This window comes from Salmo salar, chromosome ssa03 (assembly GCF_905237065.1).
Source record: "Salmo salar chromosome ssa03, Ssal_v3.1, whole genome shotgun sequence".
Taxonomy (NCBI): Eukaryota; Metazoa; Chordata; class Actinopteri; order Salmoniformes; family Salmonidae; genus Salmo; species Salmo salar.
Window position 1 is genome coordinate 65,128,077 of NC_059444.1, and position 27,483 is coordinate 65,155,559.

General features: G+C 41.8%; 2 protein-coding genes across 3 annotated transcripts; both read right to left on the bottom strand.

Annotated features, from left to right (window-relative positions):
- Positions 1-1,257: 1,257 nt before the first annotated feature.
- Positions 1,258-22,477, bottom strand: LOC106601268 (membrane primary amine oxidase). Of its 2 annotated transcripts, none has more exons than XM_014193349.1 (4): positions 22,392-22,477; positions 2,530-2,815; positions 2,286-2,418; positions 1,258-2,157 (listed from the first exon to the last, which is right to left on the bottom strand). In XM_014193349.1, the coding sequence occupies exons 1-4, from the start codon at positions 22,405-22,407 to the stop codon at positions 1,873-1,875; spliced, it is 720 nt and encodes a 239-aa protein (XP_014048824.1). In that variant the 5' UTR covers positions 22,408-22,477; the 3' UTR covers positions 1,258-1,872. The 2 variants fall into 2 exon arrangements, with proteins under 2 accessions (XP_014048824.1, XP_014048823.1); XM_014193348.2 differs by lacking the exon at positions 22,392-22,477 and adding an exon at positions 3,008-4,639.
- Positions 21,834-27,461, bottom strand: LOC106601269 (proteasome activator complex subunit 3). Its single transcript, XM_014193350.2, has 11 exons — positions 27,203-27,461; positions 26,610-26,642; positions 26,352-26,414; positions 24,918-25,022; positions 24,142-24,196; positions 23,782-23,897; positions 23,572-23,640; positions 23,342-23,409; positions 23,183-23,237; positions 23,011-23,097; positions 21,834-22,884 (listed from the first exon to the last, which is right to left on the bottom strand). Exons 1-11 carry the CDS (start codon positions 27,245-27,247, stop codon positions 22,804-22,806), a joined length of 777 nt encoding a protein of 258 aa, XP_014048825.1. The 5' UTR covers positions 27,248-27,461; the 3' UTR covers positions 21,834-22,803.
- Between the last annotated feature and the right edge of the window lie 22 nt (positions 27,462-27,483).

Genomic DNA, 27,483 nt, shown 5'->3' on the forward strand with positions numbered 1-27,483 from the left:
GAGAGACTGACAACCAGTCTTTGGTCTACCTCTGAGATCAGTGTGTGGGGGTTCTTACCAGTAACTGGAGCAGTCTACTGGTCATGACTCATGACCGTTATATGGTTAGTGGAGCAGGAAGGTCACAGGGCGAGGACGTTGGGGGGACCAGCACTAGGCAGCTGAGAGTTTGAATCCAGTGGAAAATGTCCCTGACATTAACACAGATGAAGTTATCTCCTCTTTATTTAGGGGGGGATGTGGTTGCTGTGTCAGGAGTCAAGATAGGAATTTGACAAATGAAGTTCCTTTGCTTTCTCCTGAGTGTTTTTTTTGTGCTAATCTTTCTTGTTTTAACCAAGCTAGCCTGCAGGCATTAATTAGAATGGAGGACAAACCAACATTTCCTTAGTGTCTGACTGAAATCATGCGAACCCAGATGTGGTCATCTCTATAGGAACGTTTTCTCTGACACCACTAACTCCAGTGTTGATTCAATGTATCCATTCCCCTCACAGTTCTAACACTTTAACATCTGGTCTGTAACTGAATGTCTACACAGTCTGAGTGGAATTTATTGAAAGTGGAAGGCCAAATTTAAACAGACGTTTTGCAACACAAGTGGGAGTAGACATATGTATGTATGTATGTGTGCGTGTGTGTGTGTGATGATTCGCCTACACAGGTCTAAGAGGCACTTAGCAGCGGAGCAGAAATCCATCTTTCCAAAATGTGGACAAAGTTTTGCGTAAGAGGCCTCTTAGCTGCATGGACCTTCCTTCAAATATTAACGATGGCCAGGGAGAGGAGGTCATTTTCAGGTCACCTTTAGTAGGGATTGGAGGCTGCGCCAAGATATGTTACAAAATCTGTGGGTTGTCCAAGGGGGAAATTACAGACTCGCAACGGCCTTAAAAATGCCAAAATCTTGTGCAACAAACCTGTACTGTGAAAATAAATTCTAAGTTATTTCTTATCCAGGCTGTATCACAGCCGGCCGTGATTGTCCCATAGGGCGGCGCACAGTTGGCCCAGCGTCGTCCGGGTTTGGCCGGTGTAGGCCGTAATTGTAAATAAGAATTTGTTCTTAACTGACCTGCCTAGTTAAATAAAGGTTTTAAAAAAATGTTTTAAACATATTAAAAGATATTACAACAAGAACTTCCGTTCCCATGAAGTGAGGAGGGGTGGGGAGTTCATTCACCCACTGATCTGGTCTCTACAGACACCATGGGGAGTAGAAAGACTGTAAAAAACAGGAAACAGCTGAGGTCCAGCCTATTTTAAACAAATATTTTTATTGGGAGAGACAACTAGACAGATTCTTTCTTATGTGTAAGGTAAAAACATAAACAAAACAATCAACGGAGAGTTCCAGCTTCCTCCTCATACAGAGAGTGGTCAGACGAAAGTGAATTGAAAAGCCTCAGTGCAGTGATAAAGTATGCAAATTAGCAGATATAAACCTATACTGTATTGAGATAAATATATACAGTGTGTACCATTTAGAGGGTGAATGGGCAAGACAACATATTGAAGTGCCTTTGAACAGGGTAAGGTAGTAGGTGCCAGGCACACAGGCTTTGAGTGTGTCAAGAACGGCAACGCCGCTGGGTTTTTCCACTCTCAACAGTTTCCCGTGTGTATCAAGAATGGTCCACCACCCAAAAGACATCACGCCAACTTGACACAACTGTGGGAAGCATTGGAGTCAATTTGGGCCAGCATCCCTGTGGAATGCTTTTGACAAACTTGTAGAGTCCATGCCAAGTTAGTAATCCAATATTGTTTCTTAATTATTTCAAATGTTGTCTTGGGCAAGATTCACATTTTCATAAGTGTTTTAGTGTTTAGCGCAGAGCACACTCAGGATTGGGACTGGAGACTTTTTTTTCACTCTTCAAACTTCATGGTCCCTTCAAACCCATTGTAGGTGAAGGGTTCAACGACTGGGCTGCATGCGTCTTCCGTAAAGCAGGCCATCTTGTTATTTTCACAGTTTCCCTCTGACCCTGGGCTGATGTACACCCCGTCTGGAGAGTGAATAGACGGGTCCTCATCAAAGTAGTTATGTGGTCTCAGGATCACTCCGCCTCCATTTCCAACGGTAACTGTGTTGGGGATGTCCTCAGCATGAGGAATGTGGAGGAAGCCGGTGGTTACCCATGCAACCAGGTCCTAGACAAAAAAAACACTAATTTGGTGACTTCCAAACCTTATTTATCAATGACCTGAAAATGTGCAAATCTCAAGAGAGAGTGGTAAAATATATGTAAGGACAACGGAACATAAGATCAAAAACACACCTGGTTCTCAATGCTCTCGTCATCCTCAATGTACTTGCTGAAGTCCACGGCTGGTGTCCACATGTTGTTCTGACTGTACAGGCTACTGCTGGTCTGTTCTGAGTCTTTGTGCTTAGTGATGGCCACTTTATACCTGTCAAATAAAATAACAAAAGTTGGTCAAACTGCTTTGCCTTTGGTCTACCTGTAACCTGTGTTTTAGGAATTAGGACCTTCCTTAGGCGGAGAGAGGAGGGAGCCTCACCTAGCCCAAGACATGGACTTCTCCTCTGGCTCCGTCTCTGGAAGGCTGTCACCGGTGAAGCTGACCACCTGGAGGCGGTAGGAGCGTTGGTGGCCCCAGCGGTTGGTGCGGTTGCTGGCGATGTGAAGGTAGCGTGGCGTTTTAGTGTCGTAGCGGAGAGCAGCCTCCTTCTCAGTCTTTAGCTGGGCCTCCACCAGCTGAGGAACCATGGCATAGCGCTCCGGCATCCAGGGTAAAGAAACATTAATAAACTTCATGTCCTTGGTCTGGAATACATTCTCAACCCCTGGAATAAAACCACAATTCAAAATTCTAATTATTGGATCATGTTATAATCCTATCATTGAAATGAAAGAAAACTCACAGAGACACGTCCAGCACCAATGTAACCAACTGGGGTTAAAACCAGGTCTTCAGTGGCTACTATGCTTGACCTTTCATCGGTTCATACTAGGCCAAATGCATTGTTCACACTTACCCAACACGTCCAGGTCAACTTTGAAGTTGATGAAATGAGTGTGGATGTTCCCAATAGTATTTTCTGCCACCTGGTGTCCGTATTTGAGATTGCCATCAACATTGAAAGATGACGATATGTATCCAGTGGCATGCACTTTGGTCTCAACAGAGCCGCTCTGGTAAAAAATGAAGTCCCACAAGTAGTCATAGTTACCTATGGCCGTAATTGTCCTAAAAACTAAGGCACTGTTAACCATGCCTCCATAACTATTGCTGAAAAAGTCCGAGAAGTGTCTTCTGAGAGGACGGCCTGTATTGTGCTCAAAAAGGCAAATTGAATTCCTGAATCTATGAGGTGCACTGACGTCAATGTATCGGAATGTGTCGATGTAGGTTGCCGCGTACGGACAATCCACGCCTCGAACAAGCTCGTGCGCAAAGCGACCTATTCCGATACTAGAGTCCAAAAACTTAGTCAGAATCATGCCCGGTGTGATGGAACCATAAACTGACATTGCCTCTTGAACACTAAGCTCATAAGCTATCCTCTCCCCCTTAAAACGAATGTCAAAAACTCTCATACCGGTGAGGGAACTCAGACCAAACGCAAAACTCCATTCGAGATACATGACATGATTATTCTTGACACTGAAGCGTTTACCTTGCGCGTAAAACTGCTGAGGGCTTAAACCGGTGGGTTTACTTTTAGGTTTGAGTGATGCATAGTTCTGGACAGGTTTATACACAATTTTAGTCACTGTCCCGGCATCATATTGTTTTATAAGAGCCTCAACACTGTCGAAGTACTGTCCGTTATAAAGTAATCTCTTCACACTCCAAAGAGACGCGTTGGTGCTTTCGTGGTTGATTAAAACTTCCAAACCTACAGGGTGGATATACATCCCACTCAAATCACGAAAGAAAGATATCCATGTCTGTCTCTCTCCCGATTTGACACCCCGAGGCATGCCTTCGAAACCATTCAGGGTTTTTTCTTTACTGACACCAAAACTTTCTTTCACAATTTTACCAAGTTTTGTAAATACCTCTTCATTAATAAACTTGAAAATAAGTGCATATTCACCAATGGTGACCGTACGCGCATTGATGGGCAACTCTTCTTTATACCTCTCAACGGTGACATCGCGGTGGTAAGTCGGGTTGGGGAGAGGTCCCACCACATATTCCTTAATGTGCCCCAGGGTGCCATAGAAAACCACCGCAGTAGCCTCTCTCACCGGCTTGGGTTTATTGTTATCTAGGTAGCCAAGTGCATCCGCTTTCCTTGGCAGCAAAAGATCAATTAAGAAGAGAAAATTCCCTGAAGGCTTTGTAAGCGCATTGACAGAAATATCCAAGTCTTTCTGATTACTCATATAGTCGCGGACTTGGAGATATTCCTCGGCGGACAGGTCAGCAAACACCGCGCTGCGTTCATTGTGTTTGCCCTTGAAAACATGATGCGGCTTCGAGGAGCATTTGGGCAGCCTACCTGAGTAAAGACAGACGATGACAATATTCACTATTACTGAGATCAGGCCAAAGAGTATCAATATCCATTTAACTAATGAAGTCATTCTCCAAACCACAATCTAAACACCATGGGGTGTTCTGGATAGTGGAGGCGATTGCGAGGAGCATAAAAATAAGATTAGGCGCGCAACTGAATTTGGGATGAGCCACACCCGTCCGTCCCTCGTCCCACCCCGGTGCAGCACCCTCAAGACATTCAAAGTTCTCGTATACTTTGAGTAAAGTTATGCAATTGCCGGGATTTAATCCAATAGTCTTCGGATAAAGGCCAACATTCCTCCTGCGTAACGTGTATTTTACGCACATATTATATGCTCCCTGTGGAAAGGGTTGTGCGTTCCTGTCAATAAATACCTGTTCAATGGACTTGGTTATGTTGATATATTTTTTACAGATATTTAATTTGTACATGTAGGCCTAGATTGAAAATTAAATGTGTAACTATTTTTACACAAAATGTGGTGTGCAAGAGCATCGTCTTCTTGAAGTTGCAATACACTATAATGGTTCTTTTGTTGAAATACACTATAATGTTTATTTTAGTTGAAATACACTATAATGGTTCTTTTAGTTGAAATACACTATAATGGTTCTTTTAGTTGAAATACACTATAATGGTTCTTTTAGTTGAAATACACTATAATGGTTCTTTTAGTTGAAATACACTATAATGGTTATTTTAGTTGGGAAGCCTCTATAAACCAGGCATCATGCGCAGACAAAACAACTGATGGTGTTGCTTTTGTTGTTTTTCACTAGCCTGGGTCTCACTGCACTGTCGAAGTGAAAAAACACCTGAATCTTGATTTGTCTGTTGTCGCCCGCCGTGTTTCCTGGACCCTGGTGGGAATAGTTTTCCGTTTCGGAACGCAGCCAACATTTGATGTAAGTGGAAAGCCACAAGTCTTGGCAGCCTTTCTGAAAGTCCTCAGTCTGAAGTAGGTTTATAGTGTATAGCGCTCCTCAATTTTTCTTTCTGAGGCAAGCCTTCTAACCAACAAACACAGCTATAACTCTTAGTTGCTACATCCAATTTTGGATATAGTCATTAAAAGAATGATATAGCCTATACCCATTGATTCTTGAGTAATAGGTTAAGTTATAAATGCCTCATGAGCTAGTTCAACTGTCGTAGACCTACCTCATCAGAACCCAAAATATAAGCTTGTTTTACACCAATGTTTGTAAACAATGTAGGCCTAAATGTAAACGAACAATGTATACTCTCAAAACATGGCTAGCAGAGACATCTTTGTATTAGCAACTGATAATTATGAGCTTATATGGTATTAAAGTTAAGGGACATCATCCTGGGCGGGGTGAACCATAGTAGGGGATAAAAAGGGAAAACACCATCTTTTGTGCTGAGTGTGTTACTTGCAAATGACTGTAAGTGTATACTCCGGGTTGCAATCCTTATTAAACAAACTAACCTCTGATCATAGTAGTTTCCTGTGGTCTCTTGTATGAACATAGGGTAGAAATCCCTTACAACTGTTTGCATCTGAGTGATTGAAGCAGGGAGAACAGGGCATGGCTGGGGTCCCTGATGATCATCTTGGCCTTCCTGCGACACCTGGTGTGGTAGGTTCCTGTAGGGCAGGCAGTATGCACCCAATGGTGAATTCGACTGCACGTATCACCCTCTGAAGCGCCTTACAGTCCGTAGCGGTGGAGTTGCCGTAACAGGCTGTGATGCAGCCCGACAGTATGCTCTTGATGATGTACCTGTAGAACATTGTGAGGGCCCTTTGGGACAGGCCGAATTTCTTCAGCATCCTGAGGTTGAAAGGTCACTGTCGTGCCTTCTTCATCTGTCCGTGTGGTTAGACCATTTCAGCTTCTCCGAGATGTGTACACCAAGGAATTAAGTTATTGACTGTCTCCACGGCGGCCCCGTTGATGAGAATAGGGGCATGTCCAGCCTTGTTCGTCCTGAAGTCCACAATCAGCTCCTTTGTTTTGCTAACGTTGAGGGAGAGGTTGTTTACCTTGCACCACGCCGCCAGAGTGCCTTCCTCCTAGCTGTAAACTCTCGTGTTGTTGTTGGTAATCAGGCCTACTACTGTCGTGTTGTCAGCAAACTTGATGGAGTTGGAACTGTGTGAGGACACGCAGTCGTGTGTATACAGGGAATACAGAAGGGGACTGAGGACACACCCTGTGTTGAGAATCAGTGTCGACGAGGTAATGTTGCCTACCTTCACCACCTGGGGGTGTCCCGTCAGGAGGCCAAGGACCCAGTTGCAAAGGGAGGAGTTCAGACCCAGGGCCGTGAGCTTTGTAATGAGCTTATAGGGCACTATGGTATTGAAGGCCGAGCTGTAGTCAATGAACAGTATCCTCACATATGCATTCCTTTTGTCCAGGTGGCTAAGGGCATTGGGCAGTGCAATGGCGATTGCGTCGTCCGTGGATCTGTCAGGGCGGTAGGCGAATTGGAGAGAGTCGAGTGTGTCAGGGAGGGAGGTGATATGGTCTTTGACTAGCCTCTTTAAGTACTTCATGATAACGGAAGTGAGTGCTACTGGTTGGTAGTCATTCAGTTCAGTTACTTTCCCTTTCTTGGGCACGGGGATGATAGTGGACATCTTGAAGCAGGTGGGTATAGCGGCCTGACCTAGGGAGAGAAAATGTCAGAGAAGACAACAGCCAGCTGGTCTGCACATGCTCTGAGGGCAGGGCTAGCAATGCCATTACATTTACATTTACGTCATTTAGCAGACGCTCTTATCCAGAGCGACTTACAAATTACTGCCATCTGAGCCGGCAGCCTTGTGAGGGTTAACACATTTGAATGAGTTACATATGTCCTCAGTGGAGACTGAGTGTGTAGCCCACGTTGTCATCGGGGCTCTCCTTGGCAGCTTAGGGTCATTGTGCTCGAATCATGAGAAAAAGGTGTTTAGCTCGTCCGGTAGTGGGGCGTTGGTGACCACGATATGGATGGCTTTTTTTATGCTTCAATTAAGGAATCTATCTTTAATTTCAGGATTAACTGGTATATTTGGATACATTTTATCCCCCATATTCTATTGATCCAATACAACAACACAATTCATAATTATTTTAAAAAATGTTTTGCTTCGGGCCCCCAAAACGCTAGGCTGTATGTGTGGGTATTGAGACCTGCATCGCGGCCCCTCTGCGGCCCCTCGTGATGATTTCAGATTTTATTTCTGGCTCCCACCCCCATCAAAGTTGCCCATCCCTGACCTATACATTTTCCAGCCTTTGACCTTCCTGCCATTCGACTTAGATACGTTTCTATAATTCACAAATGTATTCCTGGCCAGTGCACGAGCTGCGTCGCCCACTCATTTTCCTTCTCCTATGAGTCCTCTCTCCCTTGTGACAACTTTCAGATGTTGAATTCCAGGGAAACACAACAATTTGCATCTCAGGAGGAACTCCAATAAGTTGTAGCAAATTCAATGTCTGTTTATACAAGAAAACCAAGAATTGTAGATCACTTTGAGTATACCGGCCTATCTGCAGAACTATGAGAATATTTGATTTGTTAAATACACATTTATATATATCTAGCTATATTATCTATATTATAATATGCTAAGCATTCTAAGCTGCAGGAGGATCCCCTTCTACAATTTCGTGCCAATTTTCTTAATTTCAAGCTCAAAAGAAGCACGTCCTCCTGTTGGTCTGGCTGGCCACTTCATATTCCTCTGTATTTTTTACCCATAATGCTCATTGACTTGACATTCCATATTACTATTAAGTAAAGCCAAGTGTTTATTTCTACCAGGGTTCATTGGGTTGGCCAAAGAAACAGAACACTATTTTAATTAGCAAAATAAAAAATATTGTCATCCTGCCAATACTATGATGACACTGAAGACAGTAGTTTTCAATGGATGTGTTCGTAAATTCACTCTAGAGTGCCAGAGTGTGCTCATTCTGTGCTCTGGGCATTTGTAAATTCATAGCTTTGTCAGATTGTCAGTTCATAAATTCAGAGTGCTCTCTAGCCAAGGACCAGGGTTGATCTGAACATTCTGACCTCACAACGGCACTCAAGCACCCAAGCTAACTGGCTAATGTTGGCTAGTTTGCTAGCTACTTCCAGACACAAATGAGAGAACATCTCTCTGACCATTTTACTCACCCTAGCAGAGCTGGTTAGACTGTTTTCATGTTATCTAGAGCGTTGGCGACTGTAACTGTGCTGCTGGCAACAAATATATATATATAAACGTTGGCAATTTTTTATATATATATATATATATATATATATATATATATATATATATATATATATATAAAATTGCCAACGTTTACTGACAAAGGTCATATTCAACGGGCATTGCGTGTTCGTAAATTCATCAGTTGTTTTGCGCTCTGGCACACAGATGAGAGGGCATTGAAATCGGAGTAGATGGCCAGAGTGAATTTACGAATGCACCCAAAATTTGAACTATCATAAAAATGTATCCCTCCAGCCCTATAAAATGGACTCAGAGACTATACACTGGCTCTTGCCAGCCCTGTGCAGTGTTTTCCTCTTCTGAGTCAGATGATGTTGAGTTTGAGCTTGTTCCCGGCTGAAAACTTTTATCCAATAGGTCTACATGCTCTGTAGTACTAAAGCTGGTGTCAACGTCATCAACAACAGGAGCAGGATTAGTCTGCTGAACATACACTAGTCAGTGTTAGCCAACATTTTACTACTTTGTCCCAATCAAACATGTTACTCCAGCAGCATGTGCTTGCTTGTAGTTTGCAGTCGTTGTCGACATAAAAATAAAATTCAATCGTTATTCACAAGCTAATGTTTTATGAATGAGTGGCTGGTCCAGTGAATAATGTTAGCTACATGCCTATTGACACCCATTCTCAACTGGATCCACCTTCGACAGGTGCGGTACTATATGCAAGACCAGCTGCCATTGCCCAAGACAAGACAAGGTTCACCAGCTGAAGAACATTAAGGACCATGCCTGGAACACTCCACCAACACAACATCCATATTCAGTTAGAGTGATGTAGTAGTATAATATACCACAACTGCATTGTGGTATAAATATGGCTAGTTCTTGTACATAAACTCAGCAAAAAAAGAAACGTTCCCTTTTCAGGGCCGTCTTTCAAAGTTATTTGGATTTTTATGAATTAACTTCATAGATTTTCATTGTAAAGGGTTTAAACACTGTTTCCCATGCTTGTTCAATGAACCATAAACAACATGCACCTGTAGAACACTAACAGCTTACAGACGGTTGGCAATTAAGGTCACAGTTATGAAAACTTAGGACAGTAAAGAGGCCTTTCTACTGACTCTGAAAAACACCAAAAGAAAGATGCCCAGGGTCCCTGCTCATCTGCGTGAATGTGCCTTAGGCATGCTGCAAGGAGGCATTAGGACTGCAGATGTGGCCAGGGCAATAAATGGCAATGTCGGTACTGTGAGACGCCTAAGACAGCGCTACAGGGAGACAGGACGGACAGCTGATCATCCTCGCAGTGGCAGACCAGGTGTAACAACACCTGCACAGGATCGGTACATCCGAACATCACACCTGCGGGACAGGTACAGGATGGCAACAACAACTGCCCGAGTTACACTAGGATGCTCGATCCCTCCATCAGTGCTCAGACTGTTCGCAATAGGCTGAGAGAAGCTGGACTGATGGCTTGTAGGCCTGTTGTAAGGCAGGTCCTCACAAGACATCACCAGTAACAACGTTGCCTATGGGCACAAACCCACCATCGCTGGACCAGACAGGACTGGCAAAAAGTGCTCTTCACTGATGAGTCGCGGTTTTGTCTCACCAGGGGGGATGGTCGACTTCGTGTTCATCGTAGAAGGAATGAGCGTTAGGCCTGTACTCTGGAGCGGGATCGATTTGGAGGTGGAGGGTCAATCATGGTCTGGGGCGGTGTGTCACAGCATCATCGGACTGAGCTTGTTGTCATTGCAGGCAATCTCAACGCTGTGCGTTACAGGGAAGGCATCCTCCTCCCTCATGTGGTACCCTTCCTGCAGGCTCATCCTGACATGACCCTCCAGCATGACAATGCCACCAGCCATACTGCTCGTTCTGTGCGTCAGTGTTCTGCCATGGCCAGCGAAGAGCTTGGCTCTCAATCCCATTGAGCACGTCTGGGACCTGTTGGATCGGAGGGTGAGGGCTAGGGCCATTCCCCTCAGAAATGTCCGGAAATTTGCAGGTGCCTTGGTGGAAGAGTGGGGTAACATCTCACAGTAAGAACTGGCAAATCTGGAGCAGTCAATGAGGAGGAGATGCAGTGCAGTGCATAATGCAGCTGGTGGCCACACCAGACACTGACTGACACACCACACATTATTCAATTTCTGCTGGTCACATGTCTGTGGAACTTGTTCAGTTTATGTCTCAGTTGTTGAATCTTGTTATGTTCATACAAATATTTACACATGTTAAGTTTGCTGAAAATAAACACAGTTGACAGTGAGAGGACATTTCTTTTTTTGCTGAGGTTATGTATATATGTGAGTTTCATTAAATAAATTCATATAATATTTTTTACAAATGTACTGACAAGTGTCTAAATGATTCCAGCTGCATCAGAAACCAATAAAGTGTTGACTTAAACATCTGGATCAATTAATTGTGATATTCATGGAATGTATTTGGAAGTAACTAGCTACAATCTTACTGCTAAAACAAATGATGCAGGGAGTTGGTGCATCATTTCATTTGTTGGCAAGTTAAACATGTTTCAGGTAGCATAGTGGTTAAGAGTATTGGACCAGTAACCAAAATGTTGCTGGTTCGAATCCCTGTGTCGACTAGGTGAAAAATCTGTCGATGTGCTCCTGAGCAAGGCACTAAAACCCTAATTGCTCTGGATAAGAGTCTCTGCTAAATGCCTAAAATGTAAAAAACACTAGATCATCTACTTATTCACTACATGAACAGACTAAACTGTATTTGCTCTAGAGACCAAGGTGAGTTTACACAGCAGTATGCTGGAACAGTTATGGGAATGTATGACACAGTGCCTTCAAAAAGTATTCTGACCCTTTGACTTTTTCCACATTTTGTTACATTACAGACTTATTCTAAAATGTATTAAAATAGTTTTTTACCCCTCATCAATACACACACACACACACACACACACACACACACACACACACACACACACACACACACACTACCCCAGAATGACAAAGAAAAAACAGGTTTAAAAAGAAACCCTGAAATATCACATTTACGTAAGTATTCAGACCCTTTACTCAGTACTTTGTTGAAGCACCTTTGGTAGCGATTACAGCATTGAGTCTTCTTGGGTATGACGCTACAAGCTTGGCACACCTGTATTTGGGGAGCTTCTCCCATTCTTCTCTGCAGATCCTCTCAAGCTCTGTCAGGTTGGATGGGGAGCGTTGCTGCACAGTTATTTTCAGGTCTCTCCAGAGATGTTCAATCAGGTTCAAGTCTGGGCTCTGGTTGGGCCACTCAAGGACATTCAGAGACTTGTCCCGAAGCTACTCCTGCATCGTCTTGGCTGTGTGTTTAGGGTCGTTGTCCTGTTGGAAGGTGATCCTTCGCCCCAGTCTGAGGTCCTGAGTGCTCTGGAGCAGGTTTTCATCAATCTCTCTGTACTTTGCTCCATTCATCTTTGCTTCGATCCCGACTAGTCTCCTAGTCCCTGCCGCTGAAAAACGTCCCCACAGCATGATGTTGCCACCATCGGCATTACCTTAGGGATGGTGCCAGGTTTCCGCCAGACGTGACGCTTGGCATTCAGGCCAAAGAGCTCAATCTTGGTTACATCAGACCTGAGAATCTTGTTTCTCATGTTCTGAGAGTCTTTAGGTGCCTTTTGGCAAACTCCAAGCGGGCTGTCATGTGCCTTTTACTGAGTAGTGGCTTCCTACTGGCCACTCTACCTTAACGGTGTGATTGGTGGAGTGCTGCAGAGATGGTTGTCCTTCTGGAAGGTTCTCCCATCTCCACAGAGGACCTCTAGAGCTCTGTCAGAGTAATCATTGGGTTCTTGGTCACCTCCCTGATCAAGGCCCTTCTCCCCCTGATTGCTCAGTTTGGCCGGGTGGCCAGCTCTAGGAAGAGTCTTGGTGGTTGCAAACTTCTTCCATTTAAGAGTGATGGAGGCCACTGTTCTTGGGGACCTTCAATGTTGCAGAAATGTTTTGGTACCCTTCCCCCGATCTGTGCCTTGATACAACTCTGTATCAGAGCTCTACGGACAATTCCTCCAACCTCATGGCTTGGTTTTTGCTCTAACATACACTGTCAACTATGGGACCTTATATAGACAGGTGTGCCTTTCCAACTCATGTCCAATCAATTGAATTTACCACAGGTGGACTCCAATCAAGTTGTAGAAACATCTCAAAGATTATCAATGGAAACAGGATGCACCTGAGCTCAATTTCGAGTCTCATAGCAAAGGGTCTGAATACTTATGTAAATAAGGTATTTTTATAAATTTACAACAACAAAAAAATTTACTTTGTCATTATGGGGTATTGTGTGTAGACTGCTGAGAATTTGTTTTTAAATCTATTTTAGAATAAAGCTTTAATAACAAAATTTGGAAATTCCGAAGGCACTGTATATGGAGTAGAAGAAAAATTTACTAATGTCAGGATTCACCTAGCGGTCATGATTTGGGGCTGTACAGATGTTTGATGTATTAGAATAATTGATTATGCTTATGTTATATTAATAGAAGGGGAGGGGTTATAAGACCCTCCTTACATTTATAGGGTCCTAGACTATAAATTAACAATATATATATATATTCATTTTATAGTTTTAGAATTGTTCCACAGTTGTTCTCTGTCTCTCTGTCTGACTGAGACAGAACTCTGCAGGGGAGTGTGGGAGATAAGAGACTAGTTAGACATTCCACAATAAATCAACTTTGGGGAGGGGGAATTTATTGCCTAGCTTTTAGATAAACACTGAAACTCTATGTTTGTATAGCTATGGATGCAGGGTTTTGGTCTCAGGAGTAGAAAGGTAATGACGTAGTCAGTGACATCACTAAGGTGGGACTTCGGTTTAATAAAACAACTTGAGACCTTTTGTTTGATGCAGAACTTACCCGGAAACATGCGTTATGTTCCTGATTGTCAACTTCTGTCTGCAATTGCATTAATAAAGGTTTTTGAATGATTTAATTAAATATGTCATAATGCTAATTTCACCAATGAGCCAATGTTGATTGACGAGGAAAGGAACGAACCATAACACTATAATAAATATTATACTTCTGCCAAGGGAATACTTGCATATGGTGGGTGCATTGAGGTGTTGGGAGTTACTTTGATAAAAGGGATAGATTGTTGTTATGGACTTTTCACATCTCCTTGAGTCATCAACTTATTTGTATCCAACATGCTATACTGTCCATCTTGTGAGGGATAAATTGCTTGAATGGCCCCAACACATGCAGGGAATGGGATTCGGTGTCCTGTGCCTAGATTCTCCCGACATAGAACAAACTACAAAAATAATCTGTAGACCATCAAGTGGTATTGTCTGTATGAGAATGACCAAAACACTAGACTTTCATGGGCAATTGTTGTGTACTGTCTGTATTCCTAATGTAGCAACACAATGCAGAATATCTCATAGACAAACGTTAGCTAGCTAGCTACAACCCACAGGTAGTTATTAAAAGACTAATATGAGTGATAAAGCCAAAGTCATTCCTTTACCCTTCATCATCATCATCAAAACCTTTATCCAGTTTTGCTTCTAATAAGACGCACTGAGGCGAGCTAGCTAGCATTAGCTTGCTATAACATTAGGCTACAGTACATTTTGGGTATAGCAAACAGCTAGCTAGCTCAATTTGGCTAGTAGTTGGACTCACAGAATTATACTACATTGAACAACTCTACCACTTGTGAAGAGAGCTTATATTACTAGCTGGCTACGTCTCTATATTAATATGTAAAGAAAAACAAAACAGTTTCATCGTCTAGCGCTTTTTGGAAAGTGTTACCATCAATCTACCAATGATGTTATTGCTTGAACTCTCCTGGCACGAAAAATTCAAAAGTACTGTTATGGTGCATAATTGTGTCTGAAACACCTCTCATCCCTCATAATTATGTAGTGAGACTGGGAAAACAAACCAAATAGTGTCGCGGTGAAGTTTCCCTTTAACTTCTTAGGGCTAGGCCCCTTTTTTCTCAATTTCCGCCTGAATGACGTGCCCAAAGTAAAGTAAACTGCCTGTTGCTCAGGCCCTGAAGCCAGGATATGCATATAATTGGTACCATTGGAAAGAAAACACTTTGAAGTTTGTAAAAATGTTAAAATAATGTAGGAGAATATAACACAATAGATATGGTAGGAGAAAATCCAAAGAAAAACCAACCAGAATGTTTTTGAGAGAGAGACCATCCTCTTAGAATGGCAAGTATAAGATCATATTGAAAATTAGCTCCCTGGATGCAATCCAATGGCTTCCACAGGGTGTCAGCAGTCTATGTTCAAGGTTTCAGGCTTGTAACTTCAAAAACGAATAAGAAACATCCGTTTTAGTACAGGGACACAGTCTTGGAAATTCATGTTTGCGGGTATCTGAGGAGTAAATAGAAACGTATTTTGACTTGACAAAGTTTAGGGGTAGATTTTCGGATTCCTTTCTCTGCATGACCGCTGTGTTTTATATTTTAGTTTATTTTCCAGTTTTTGGGGAATGGCACAGTAGATCCAGCTGTCATAATGCAAATTATGTAACCATTTGTAGGCCAATTTTTAATCTGTAGAATGACTAGCAATGCTAATTGACTGGACATTCCAAATCACCATGGCAATTATGCTTCACAGTAGTAGATAGACAGAACAAAAATATAAAAGCCACATAGACAATTTCAAAGATTTTACTGAGTTACAGTTCACATAATGAATTTATTTCAATTGATTGATTTCCTTAGGCGCCAATCTATGGATTTCACATGAGTGGGAATACAGATATGCATCCGTTAGTCACAGATCTCTTAAAAGAAATGGGCCTCGCAATGGGTCTCAGGTTCTCGTCACAGCATTTCTGTGCATTCAAATGACCATCGATAAAATACAATTGTGTTCGTTGTCCATAGCTTATGCCTGCCCATACCATAACCACACCGTCACCGTGGGGCACTCTGTTCACAACGTTGACATCAGTAATTGTGCACACAAATGATTATTTCAACTCATAAAACATGGGACCAACACTTTACATGTTGCGTTTATATTTTTGTTCAGTGTATATTTCTATGGTAAAGGAGCTTAAGGTGTAGGCCACGGTGTCATGTAAAAATATTCCCAAAATGAGATAGTTCCCAATTGTTCTGATTGTGATGTCATGTTGTAAAATTTCTAACAGCGTGAAAACGTTCCCAGTTCAAAATGTTTCCAATTAGATAATTGGCCTATACACATAGATTTGTATCCCTTTAACCATATTACCAACCGGCTGGTAGAGCATGTACTAACAGTCGATTTAGAAATGGATATGAAAAAAAATCTTCACTTGAACCTGATTGGTCAACTCCCCTAGCCCTCCTGCATCAGTAGTGGCACTAACTTTGACCACTCAGACGGCTGTAAGAAAACTAAAATCAGTCACCAAAGATATGGGATAAAAGGCAGACACTCAGTTGGTGAGGCATAAATATTGCACCATTCCTGTTAGTAGAGACCATGAAGAGCAGGGATATGAAAATAAATAGTTAAAATGTAAAAAGGCTAAAAAGCACAAATTTGATAAAAATGTGCTCCACTAGGCGGTTTGATACACTATATATAAGTATGTGGACAATAAGTGCATTTGGCTATTTCAGCCACACCCGTTGCTGACAGGTGTAATTGAGCACACAGCCATGCAATTGCGTTAGACAAACATTGACAGTAGAATGGCCTTACTGAGCTCAGTGACTTTCAACGTGCCACCATCATAGGATGCCACCTTTCCAACAAGTCAGTTTGTCAGATTTCTGCCCTGCTAAAGCTTCCCCGGTCAACTGTAAGTGCCGTTATTGTGAAGTGGAAACGTCTAGGAGCAACAACAGCTCAGGTGCAAAGTGGTAGGCTACACAAGTTCACAGAACAGGACTGCCGAGTGCTGAAGTGCATAGCACATAAACGTTTTCTGTCCTCGGTTGCAACACTCACTACCGAGTTCCAAACTGCCTCTGGAAGCAACGTCAGCACAATAACTGTTCGTCGGGAGCTTCATGAAATGGGTTTCCATGGTCGTGCAGCTGCACCAAGATTATGATCACCATGCGCAATGCCAAGCCTCGGCTGGAGTGGCGTAAAGCTTGCCACCATTGGACTCTGGAGCAGTGGAAACGCGATCTCTGGAGTGATGAATCATGCTTCACCGTCTGACGGATGAATCTGGGTTTGACGGATGCCAGGAGAAAGCTACGTGCCCGAATGCATAGTGCCGACTGTAAAGTTTGGTGGAGGAATAATGGTCTGAGACTGTTTTTCATGGTTCGTGCTAGTTCCCTTAGTTCCAGTCAAGGGAAATCTAAACGCGACAGCATACAATGACATTCTAGACGATTCTGTGCTTCCAACTTTGTGGCAACAGTTTGGGGAAGGCCTTTTTCTGTTTCAGCATGACAATGCCCCTGTGCACAAAGCGAAGTCCATATAAAAATGGTTTGTTGAGATCAGTGTGGAAGAACTTGACTTGTCTGCACAGAGCCCTGACATCAACCCCATCGAACACCTTTGGGATGAATTGGAATGCCAACTGCGAGCCAGTCCTAATCACCCAACATCTGTGCCCGACCTCACTAATGCTCTGAATGGAAGAAAATCCCTGCAGCAATGTTCCAACATCTAGTGGAAAGCCTTTCCAGAAGAGTGGAGGCTGTTATAGCAGCAAAGGGGGACCAACTCCATATTAATACCCATGATTTTGGAATGAGATGTTCCACGAGCAGGTGTCCACATACTTTGTCATGTAGTGTATATGACATTATTAGTTTTGACACTGAGGCGTTTACCTTGAACATAATATAGTTGGGAGCCTGTCCCAGCATCATATTGTTGTTTAAGATCTAGCACACTATTGAAGTACCGGCCATTATGAAGCAACTTCATCACACGCCATTGAAACGGATTTGTGCTCTCTGATTGAGTTGAAATTCAAATCCTATAGGGTGAACATACAACCCCTCATAATTACGACAGAACCCTTTGCCCTGACTTGACTCCACGAGGCATAATATCGAAAGAGGCAAGGGGCTCAACACCAAAATTCTAATTTAGCAATTTACCAAACAGTAAAAATAACTAAATAAACAATTGAGAGTGAAAGTGTGTACTCCCCAGTGTAAATTGGCGGGCGGTAAGGTGTAACTCGGTTTTATACCTCTCAAACATGACATCTCGATGGTAAGTAGGGTTGAGAAGAGCTCCCACCAAATATTATTTAATCAGTGGTGTAAAGTACTTCAGTAAAAATACGTTAAAGTACCACTTAAGTCGTTTTTTTGGTGGGTATTTGACAACTTTTACTTCACTATATTCCTAAAGAAAATCATGTACTTTTTACTCTATACATTTTCCCTGACATCGAAAAATACTCGTTACATTTTGAATGCTAAGCAGAATAGGAAAGTGGTCCAATTCACGCACTTCTCAAGAGAACATCCCGGGCAGACTCTAAACACAAACGCTCCAGGGCTGTGTGCCCCTGGCTATCCGTAAATTAAAAAAACAAAACAAAATGGTGCAGTCTGGTTTGCTTAATATAAGGAATGTGAAATGATTTATACCTGTACTTTTGATACTTACGTATATTTTAGCAATTACATGTACTTTCGATACTTAATTATATTTAAAACCAAATACTTTTAGACTTTGACTCAAGTAGTATTTTACTGGGGACTCACTTTTCCTTGAGTAATTTTCCATTAAGGTACAGTATCTATACCTTTACTCAAGTATGACAATTGGGTACTTTGCCACCACTGTCTTTAATGTATCCAATGGTGCCATGGAAAACCTCCCTCCTCGGCTCTCTCACCAGCTTGGGTCCATTGTCATCCAGGTAGAGCAGCGTATCCACTTTCTTTGGCAGAGAAAAGTCGATTAACGTAAATCATCAAAAGGCATAGTTTGTGGATCGTACGAAATGTTTATGCCTGGAATTGTGCCCATGTAGTCGTACTTAACGCGTACTTAACGATATTCCTCAGCAGATAGGTCAGAAAAAACAACGCTGCGCTCGTTGTGTTCACCCATTATAGGATGGAGAGGTTGAGCAGGGAATTGTTGCACTGCTGTCACATCTCTCGTATTAAGCCATACTAGAACAATGTTCCCCATCACTGAGGCAATGCCAAGGACTATCAATATCCATTTGACTAACGAATACATTCCTTGAGCGACCACTTTGCAGGGAAGGTCTGAAGAAAGTGGTATAGGAACGATTGTAAGTTGTATATATTGTGAGCGGTGCACATTTTATCTGCGATGACCAGCCACACCAACCATTCCCTTTAAGAGTTCATTAACAACATTCACATCAAATGATTGCATTTACAGCTGTATTGGATGTATTGGACCAGTGTTTAGGTCAGGATCAGATGTAACCCCGACACCACACTGACAAGGCTTACCTTTAAGAACCAACTGTATCAAATATAAGAGCACAATAAATCTCAGCAGGCACAAATGCTACTCTACACAACCACTGTTCTGTATACAGTAATGTCATGTGCCGATGACTCAATGTCTCTCTAAACTCTCACTATATACAAAAAAAAAACTAATCAGTTATTTTACAAGCAAAAATATTGTAAATAGGTTAGATACTTTTAAAAAATGAGATTATTACTTAAAATCTAATTTTATTGGTCACATACACGTGTTTAACAGATGTTATTGCTGGTGTAAAGAAATGCTTGTGCTTCTAGCTCTGACAGTGCAGTAATATCTAACAAGTAATATCTAACAGTTTCACAACATATTCCCAAAATACACGTACATCTAAGTAAGGAATGTATTAAGAATATATATACATATATGTCAGAGCAGCATTGGACTAAAATACTGTGGCATAGTATAGAGTACAGTATATACATATGAGATGGGTGATGCAATATTTAAACAATTAAAGTGACTAAGATACTGTAGAATAGTATAGAGTACAGTTTACACATATGAGATGAGTAATGCAAGATATGGAGACATTATTAAAGTGGCCAGTGATTCCTAATCTGTCTATAGGCAGCAGCCTCTGGTGTGCTGGAGATGGCTGTTTAACAGTCAGTGGTGTAATATACAATACAATATATACATATGAAATGGGTGATTCAATATGTAAACAATTTAAAAGTGACTAAGATACCATAGAATATTGTGGAGTGCAGTTTATGCATATGAGATGAGTAATGCTAGATACGGAACATTGTTAAAGTGGCCAGTGATTCCTAATCTATGTCTATAGGCAGCCACCTCTGATGTGCTAGTGATGGCTGTTTAGTAGTCTGATGGCCTTGAGATAGAAGCTGTTTTTCAGTCTCTCAGGCCCAGCTTTGATGCACCTGTACCGACCTCGCCTTCTGGATGATAGCGGGGTGAACAGGCAGTGGCTCGGGTAGTTGGTGTCCTTGATGATCTTTTTGACCTTCCTATGGCATCGAGTGCTGTAGGTGTCCAGGAGTGCGGGAAGTTTCCCCCGGTAATGCGTTTAGCAGACCGCACCACCCTCTGGAGAGCTTTGCGGTTGTGGGCGGTGATACAGCCCGACAGGATGCTCTCAATTGTGCATCTATAAAAGTTTGTGAGGGTTTTATGTGTTAAGGCAAATTTCTTTAGCCTACTGAGGTTGAAGAGGCGCTGTCACGTCTTCTTCACCACACTGTCTGTGTGGGTGGACCATTTCAGTTTGTCAGTGATGTGTACACCGATGCTCCAGTTTAAATTTGTTCCACCTGAGTGTGTCTAACCACAAGTCAGAGACCACAATGATGACACACCAAATGTGTTTGATGTGTCCTTTTCGTCTTCTAATGCCTCAAGGGGAAAGTAATCCAAAAGAAACTGAAATGAATCATACGTTACTGAGGTTGGGCAATCCCAAAATTACATTACTTAACAGATTATATTTAGAAAGTAACCTACACAACCCTGCCCTTGACCAACCAGCAGCCAATTCTAAATTATTTCCCATTATTTAGCCTGTTATACATTATCTCTTGGGTGCACTTCCCTATCTCTATACCACCACTACTTGAGTGCATAGTGTAGTGCCCTCAAACTCAACCCTGGACCTCGAAGCCAATACCAATGCTTTTTCCCCCCTTTTCTTCCATTGTTCCCCTCTAATCAGGGACCGGTTTAGACCTGGGACACCAGGTGGGTGCAATTAATGATCAAGTATAACAGAAAACCAGCAGGCTCCAGACCTCTTAGGGTAAGAGTTGAATACCGCTGTAGTAGATTAAAGTTAGATTAAAGTTACCCTATAACCATGTATCCAACAACAGTTTTTATGTGAGTAAAGGCCTGCCGTATAAAAATACATCACAAGTGTGATCGAAACAGGATGTGTCCTTACAATTTTGTAAATGTTAACAATTTCTTTGTACAACATGGTGGGATCTTTGTGTCGGTAAAATGTATTGTGCGACAAATTGCGGTGGAAATGATTTCTTACACAATTTGATAGAATAATCATCATGTTGAGGTAAATTTGCAGTCACACGTTGCTATGATGTGTGGTCCTCCCACTGCAACTTAATAAAGCATGCAGTTGTCTACACTACAGGGTGCTGAAAATGCAGTGATTAACTTGATGCACCTTTCCAATAAAATCAAGGGTCTTAATTTGTATGCTAGTGACATGATTGGTGCTTAGCTGCCAATTAACAAATTATCTTGCTCTTATCATATAACCTAACCTATCCAGTGTACACTATCAGCAAACTTGTCGAGAGCATGCGAACCAGATTGGGCAAATTTGTCATTTATCGCAACACTGCGTGACAAAACTATCGGTAGAGCGGAAAATGCCACGGAAACACATTGACCTTTATTCAGTACATGAAACCATCACGCAGCCTTTTATCCACAAAAAAAAAAGTGTCTGATGGAAACACCTCTAGTGGGGAAATGCATTTTTTCTTAAATGCAGATTTGATCACATTTGTATGAATATCTGTGGTATATTAGATAGAAACCTAGCTATTAATAAGTATTTTGCCACCTCATCCTGAGGTTAATCATTTTGAATTCAACTACACAAGCTCTTTGAGACACACCAACAGTTTCAGCATATACAATAGGTGAGAAACCATGTCATTCTCTCAAGAATTTGTATTAAGTAAAAATATTTATTCATAAAACAAAATGACAATTAAGGGAGAGATGCAGTAAAGACACTTCTCATCACATAGCATCTGGGATATGAGGACATTACAGATCTGGCTTTTAACACAATTGAAACTCTTAAGATCAGAGTGGGAGTAGATGGCCATTACATATTGTGCTGGAAACAGACTATAGTCCTTCACAATGTATTTGTGAGTAGTCCTTTAAGTAAAAATAAATAAATAACTGACAGGACTGCAAGCTACACTACAGCTAAAATGCAGACTGAGCATTCCCACACACTCACCGTGACAATTTTAATTTAATTTCAGTCATTTAGCAGACGCTCTTATCCAGAGTGACAATCTCACATACAGCTAATTATAGTTACAACCAAGCACTTCAGAATCCTAAAAATAATTCCTTAAAAACAAAACTAAAGATAAAACAGACAAAGTATACCTGTGAAACTCCCATGACGGTTTCCAGACAAGACATACAAACTACAAGCACACAGACATGGACAACAAGGACACAAAAAGTTTCATCTGACCTACCAACCTTGGAGGCCGGCCATGTTTGAGTTCAGTTCAAGCCCGCTTGATTGGTCGACATGGAGAAAAATCCATAATCAAGGTACAACCTTCTCACAAGTCCTGGAAACATGGATGTTTCAGAACATTTCTAAGGAGGTTCTTTCGAAGTCCACCTTGAGGGAATTGATGATAATAGTCCAGAACAAAGCCTGTTACAGTCAATGGCTGCATTCACACAGGCAACCCAATTTGGAGCTTTTTACCACTAATTAATTGGTCTTTTGACCAATCACATCAGATCTTTTCAGAGCTTATCTGATTGGTCAAAAGAATAAATAGTGAGAAAAAAAATATCAGAATTGGGCTGCCTATCTAAATGCTGCCAATGTGGCTGTTACTAGGAGTTGGTGAGAAGTAGATAAGGAGAAGTGGAGTGTTCAGTAGAGGGCTTCATTGTTGCTGCTTCGTGGCCTCTTGATCTTCTCTATGTTTTTCAGGATCATGTCATGTAATGTCACCTGCAAGCGGATGGGGTTTGGTTATTACGGTAAACAAATATCTGCACCAGAACATGACAGGCTAACAACATAACGTTGATACAACATGGTTGAACAGAGCCAGAACTGTGTGCATGTATTGCTCACATATTGATTCCTCAGCTCTGACACAATGATCTTGAGGCTGATGTATTCCTTCTCGTCTATTTCAGTCACTGTGCGCTGGTAGTCCTCCTGCAGACAGACAGATGGTCAGCAACAAGAGGACTCAGGGCAGCAGATTGGATGTGGATGTAAACAGTATGCAGTTAACACTTACCACATGAGGGTACTTTGTAATTTTTGAGACTAGCTTCGCTCTGGTGATGTAATACCTGTTAAACAAATGTTTGAGACAGTCCAAGGAACCGTTTTAGATTCATAAGGGATTTTTGTGAAGTAAATAAAAACACACAAGGTAGTGTATACTGTGGCATACCTGGAAATTTGGTCCAGGTAAGAGGCTGCCTCTCCTTCCACAGTCCTGAGCTCAGCAACAGTTTCCTCCTGTAAACAGAAACAAGGCCAGCATCATCTGACAGAAAGGCAAAAGAGCTCAAGTACTGCCCCCTAGTGTTGGAGATTTGTTCATGTTTGGAAAAGTAGACCAGAAGCTAGATATGTGAATGTGCATGTCTCTGCACTCATATTGATGGGAAAGTATAATACCTGGATGGATACACCAAAGTTGTTACCATCCTCTATTCTGGGGATTAAGAGCTGGACCCACATTTTGACCTGAGAGTGAGAGACATACAGATGAGAGTCATTTCTTATTAACAGTAGATCTCCACTCCAAGCAATTCAGAGTGGGAGAGCACTCAAAAAGCAATCAAATAAATCCCTCAAAGAAAAATGGCTGTGTTTGTGTGTACATACTGTGTTGCATTTCTCTATGAGGGTTCTTATTTCTGGCTTGACTCTTTCGATCAGGTCCACCAGCTGGCCGTTGCTTTTTATCATCCCCCCTGGCATGGCAAACACCTTGGGGCCATCTAGAGAGGTGGGATTGAGAGGTCAAACATCCAAGCAGCTTCTAGCTAATATAGAATACTGCAAATCAGTCAAGTGTAGTCTACTATTCTCTTCTATCAAGAAATGTATTGAAGATGAATGGTTCTGGTATAAGTCGGCATTGACAGACATTAAGATATCAACAAGCATATTTTACAGTACAGCAATGCCATCAGACTTATTATGCAAGTATTAAATGGCATGACAACAGGCAGTAGGGTTTACCTTGACAGTTATCATCCTCTAGTCCATCTTCCATTTTCCGTTTTCTGGAATTTTGCTATAAACATTAACCTCGGGTTAACATAGGCATTACTTCTGTTTCAGGTCTCCCTTGATCAAAGTGGTTCCACATTGTTCTACCTCGAACAGTAATGGTCAAGTGCTTTGAGCACAGTGACCTGCTGAGAGTCAATGAGCCATTCTGTTTATGTCTCATTAACATTCCTTCACAGTGTTATGTTAAAATGAGTGAGAGACTACTGGTGTTGGCTCTCCTCCACTTTGTTCAGGGTAGTCTCTTTTCAGATGTGGAACATAACCTGATGATCAGACTAATGAAGTTGTTAGGCAGCGCCAATATAAACAAATGCTAGCTAACTGTGGTTGCAGGTCTTTGTTCCAGCCAAGCAGTAACACTCCTGATTCTACTTTTCGTAGTCTTCAATCAAGATCTGATTTGCTAAATCAGGTGTGTTACCTGTAACCATGGGGAAGGCAGGTAGCCTAGTGGTTAGAGCATTGGGCCAGTAACCGAAAGGTTGCTAGATTGAATCCCTGAGCTGAATCCCTGAGCTGACAAGGTAAAAATCTATTATTATGCCCCTGAACAAGGCAGTTAACCCACTAGGCCGCCATTGTAAGAACAAAAAATCTTATTTAACCGACTTGCCTAGTTAAATAAAAATAAAAAAACATGTAATTGACAAAATCATGTTTGGTATTGAATGTATAGACTTTCATGATACTGATTTGATGCGAATGAGAATCCATGAACTTACCACATCTACTCCATCATGGCTATTGTTGAGAATGATTGGGTCTGGTACTTTGACGTTTATCTCTGAGTGGATCTCTTTCAGGTCTGCGACATTCAAAATGGGCTCCTGGAAAGGATGAAGAAATCAAATCAAAGTGTATTTGTCACATGCTTCGTAAACAACAGGTGTAGACTAACAGTGAAATGCTTACGGGCCCTTCCCAAAAATTTTGAGAGAAATTGAAAAATAATACAGCGTGGAATAATTACACAATGAGTAACGATAACTTGGCTACACTGACTCGATGTGCAGGGTTACGGGGTAATTGAGGTAGATATGTACATATACGTAGGGGTAAAGTGACTAGGCAACAAGATAGATAAACAGTAGCAGCAGTGTATGTGATGAGTCAAAAGAGAGTGCAAAAGGTTCAATGCATATAGTCCAGGTTAACTATTTAACAATCTTATGGCTTGGTGGTAGAATCTGTTCAGGTCCTATTGGTTCCAGACTTGGTGCATCGGTACCGCTTGCCGTGTGGTAGCTGAGAGAACAGTCTGACTTGGGTGGCTGGAGCACTTGACAATTTTTAGGGCCTTCCGCTGACACCGCCTGGTATCGAGGCCCTGAAAGGTAGTGCGTACGACCCAGTGCTTGGGTCGGATGCCTAGCCATTGCCATACCAAGCAGTGAGGCAGCCAGCCAAGATGCTCTCAATAGTGCAGCTGTAGAACTTTGAGTATCCGAGGGTCCATGCCAAATATTTTCAGCCTCCTAAATGAGGAAGAGGCGTTGTCATGCCTTCCTCACGAATGTGTTGGTGTGTGTGGAGTAGAGCTGGGTGATATGGACAAAAATCCATAGTACAATAAATTGCCTGAATTGATGCAATAACGATAAGTTATAACAATGTGCACTACAGTTTATTATCTACTACTGGTTTGATGGTTGTAGCCATCAACTGTCCCATTAACAATCCCCCATATTAGCAAATGCATTTAACTTCAAATTTCTCTATTATAGGCTACTTATCGTAATGATTGACATCAGCAAAATTCTTGTGATTGGTGTTGATCATTTTCGGTTTATTGTCCCAGCTCAAGTGTGAACCATGTTAATTAGTGATATGGACACAGGAACTTCAGGCTCCCAACCCGCTCCACTACAGCCACGTCGATGGAAGCGTGCTCGGCCCTCCTTTCATGTAGTCCATGATCAGCTCCTTTGCCTTGCTGATGAGGGAATAGTTGTTGTCCTGGCATCACACTGCCAGGACAACAAGGGTGGTGCCAGGACAACAAGGGTGGTGCCAGGACAACAAGGGCAACGCATCACAGCTGACAACACATCATGTCAGCTGTGACAGAGTACTTAAGGGGCTCTGGGTTAACCTATGTTCTATTTTGACAATGAAATGTACAACAATAGAATCCCTGTTATTAGAATATGAATTACCTTCAGAAAGCTGTCAAGTTCCAGCAACTTTTTGGGGAAAAAGTCTGCTACCAGGTTTTCAGCCTAGTAAAGAACAAAGTTATTTTTTATCAATGATCACGTGTGAACCAGCATCAGTATATACATGATGCCTCCAAACAGTTATTTGTGGTTTTTGATTTATAGTTATTTGTGGTTGTTGGTCAAATTTGTTAAATAGAAGACTAGGACCATCAAAAGTCTAAAATAAGAACATGTTGACATAATATTGATACTCACCTCACCCGTGATCCGCTCTCTGAAGGCGTCCACCTATGAGAAAATAATAATAATAATAATAACCCTTTTCGAACACATCTTGTGACATGTGAAAGAAAAACCATGCTGAATAACAGTACAATCACACCACGTGTCATTTGATGGAAGCAGCTGTCCTTAACACAATACTTTTTTCCCGTCGTGTCTTTATCTGTAGCTAGCAGGCGACCTATCTAGTTAAATTTGTACATATGCTAATTTTATCGCTCTCCCCAAGAACTGGTAGTGTTACGGTGGATGAAGTGGGAAATATTTAGTTACTAACGTACTAGTTAACGTTGCTGTTTCTGCAGAAAAAGACAGCCCTCGTGCATAAATGTGTGATGCGGGATACTGTAGACAAACAAACCGGTACTGTCCAGTCTCAACAGGATAGGTAAACACCACTTGACTGAGCTCAGATTTTCTAATACAACATTCATAGATGATGTTGTGCTAATAACGTAGCTAGCTACTATAAGCAATGAGCAAAATGTAGCTAACCTCCCTAGTTAGGCCTGGCAAGGATTCTCAATTATTCAACTTCTGCGTCAAAGTAATTGTGAAAAAATTACCTTCGTTTTGAGGTCATTGTCTACCTTAATGCCTTTTGAAGACATAATTTGAAATAAATCAAATTAACTGATATAAACAAACAAAAAAGGTTTTAAGTGGCTCGTTGTTGTTTTTGCCGCACACTGCTTCGAAATCAAGTTATGACGTGGACAAGATGCGACTCGTAAAACAACCACGTGGACCAAAAAAAAAAATACAAGATTATATACTGATCCAAAAAAAAAGTTACGTCCGTGTATTACATTAACGGTGTGTCCGTGTTTATTTTTGCGCAGCATTG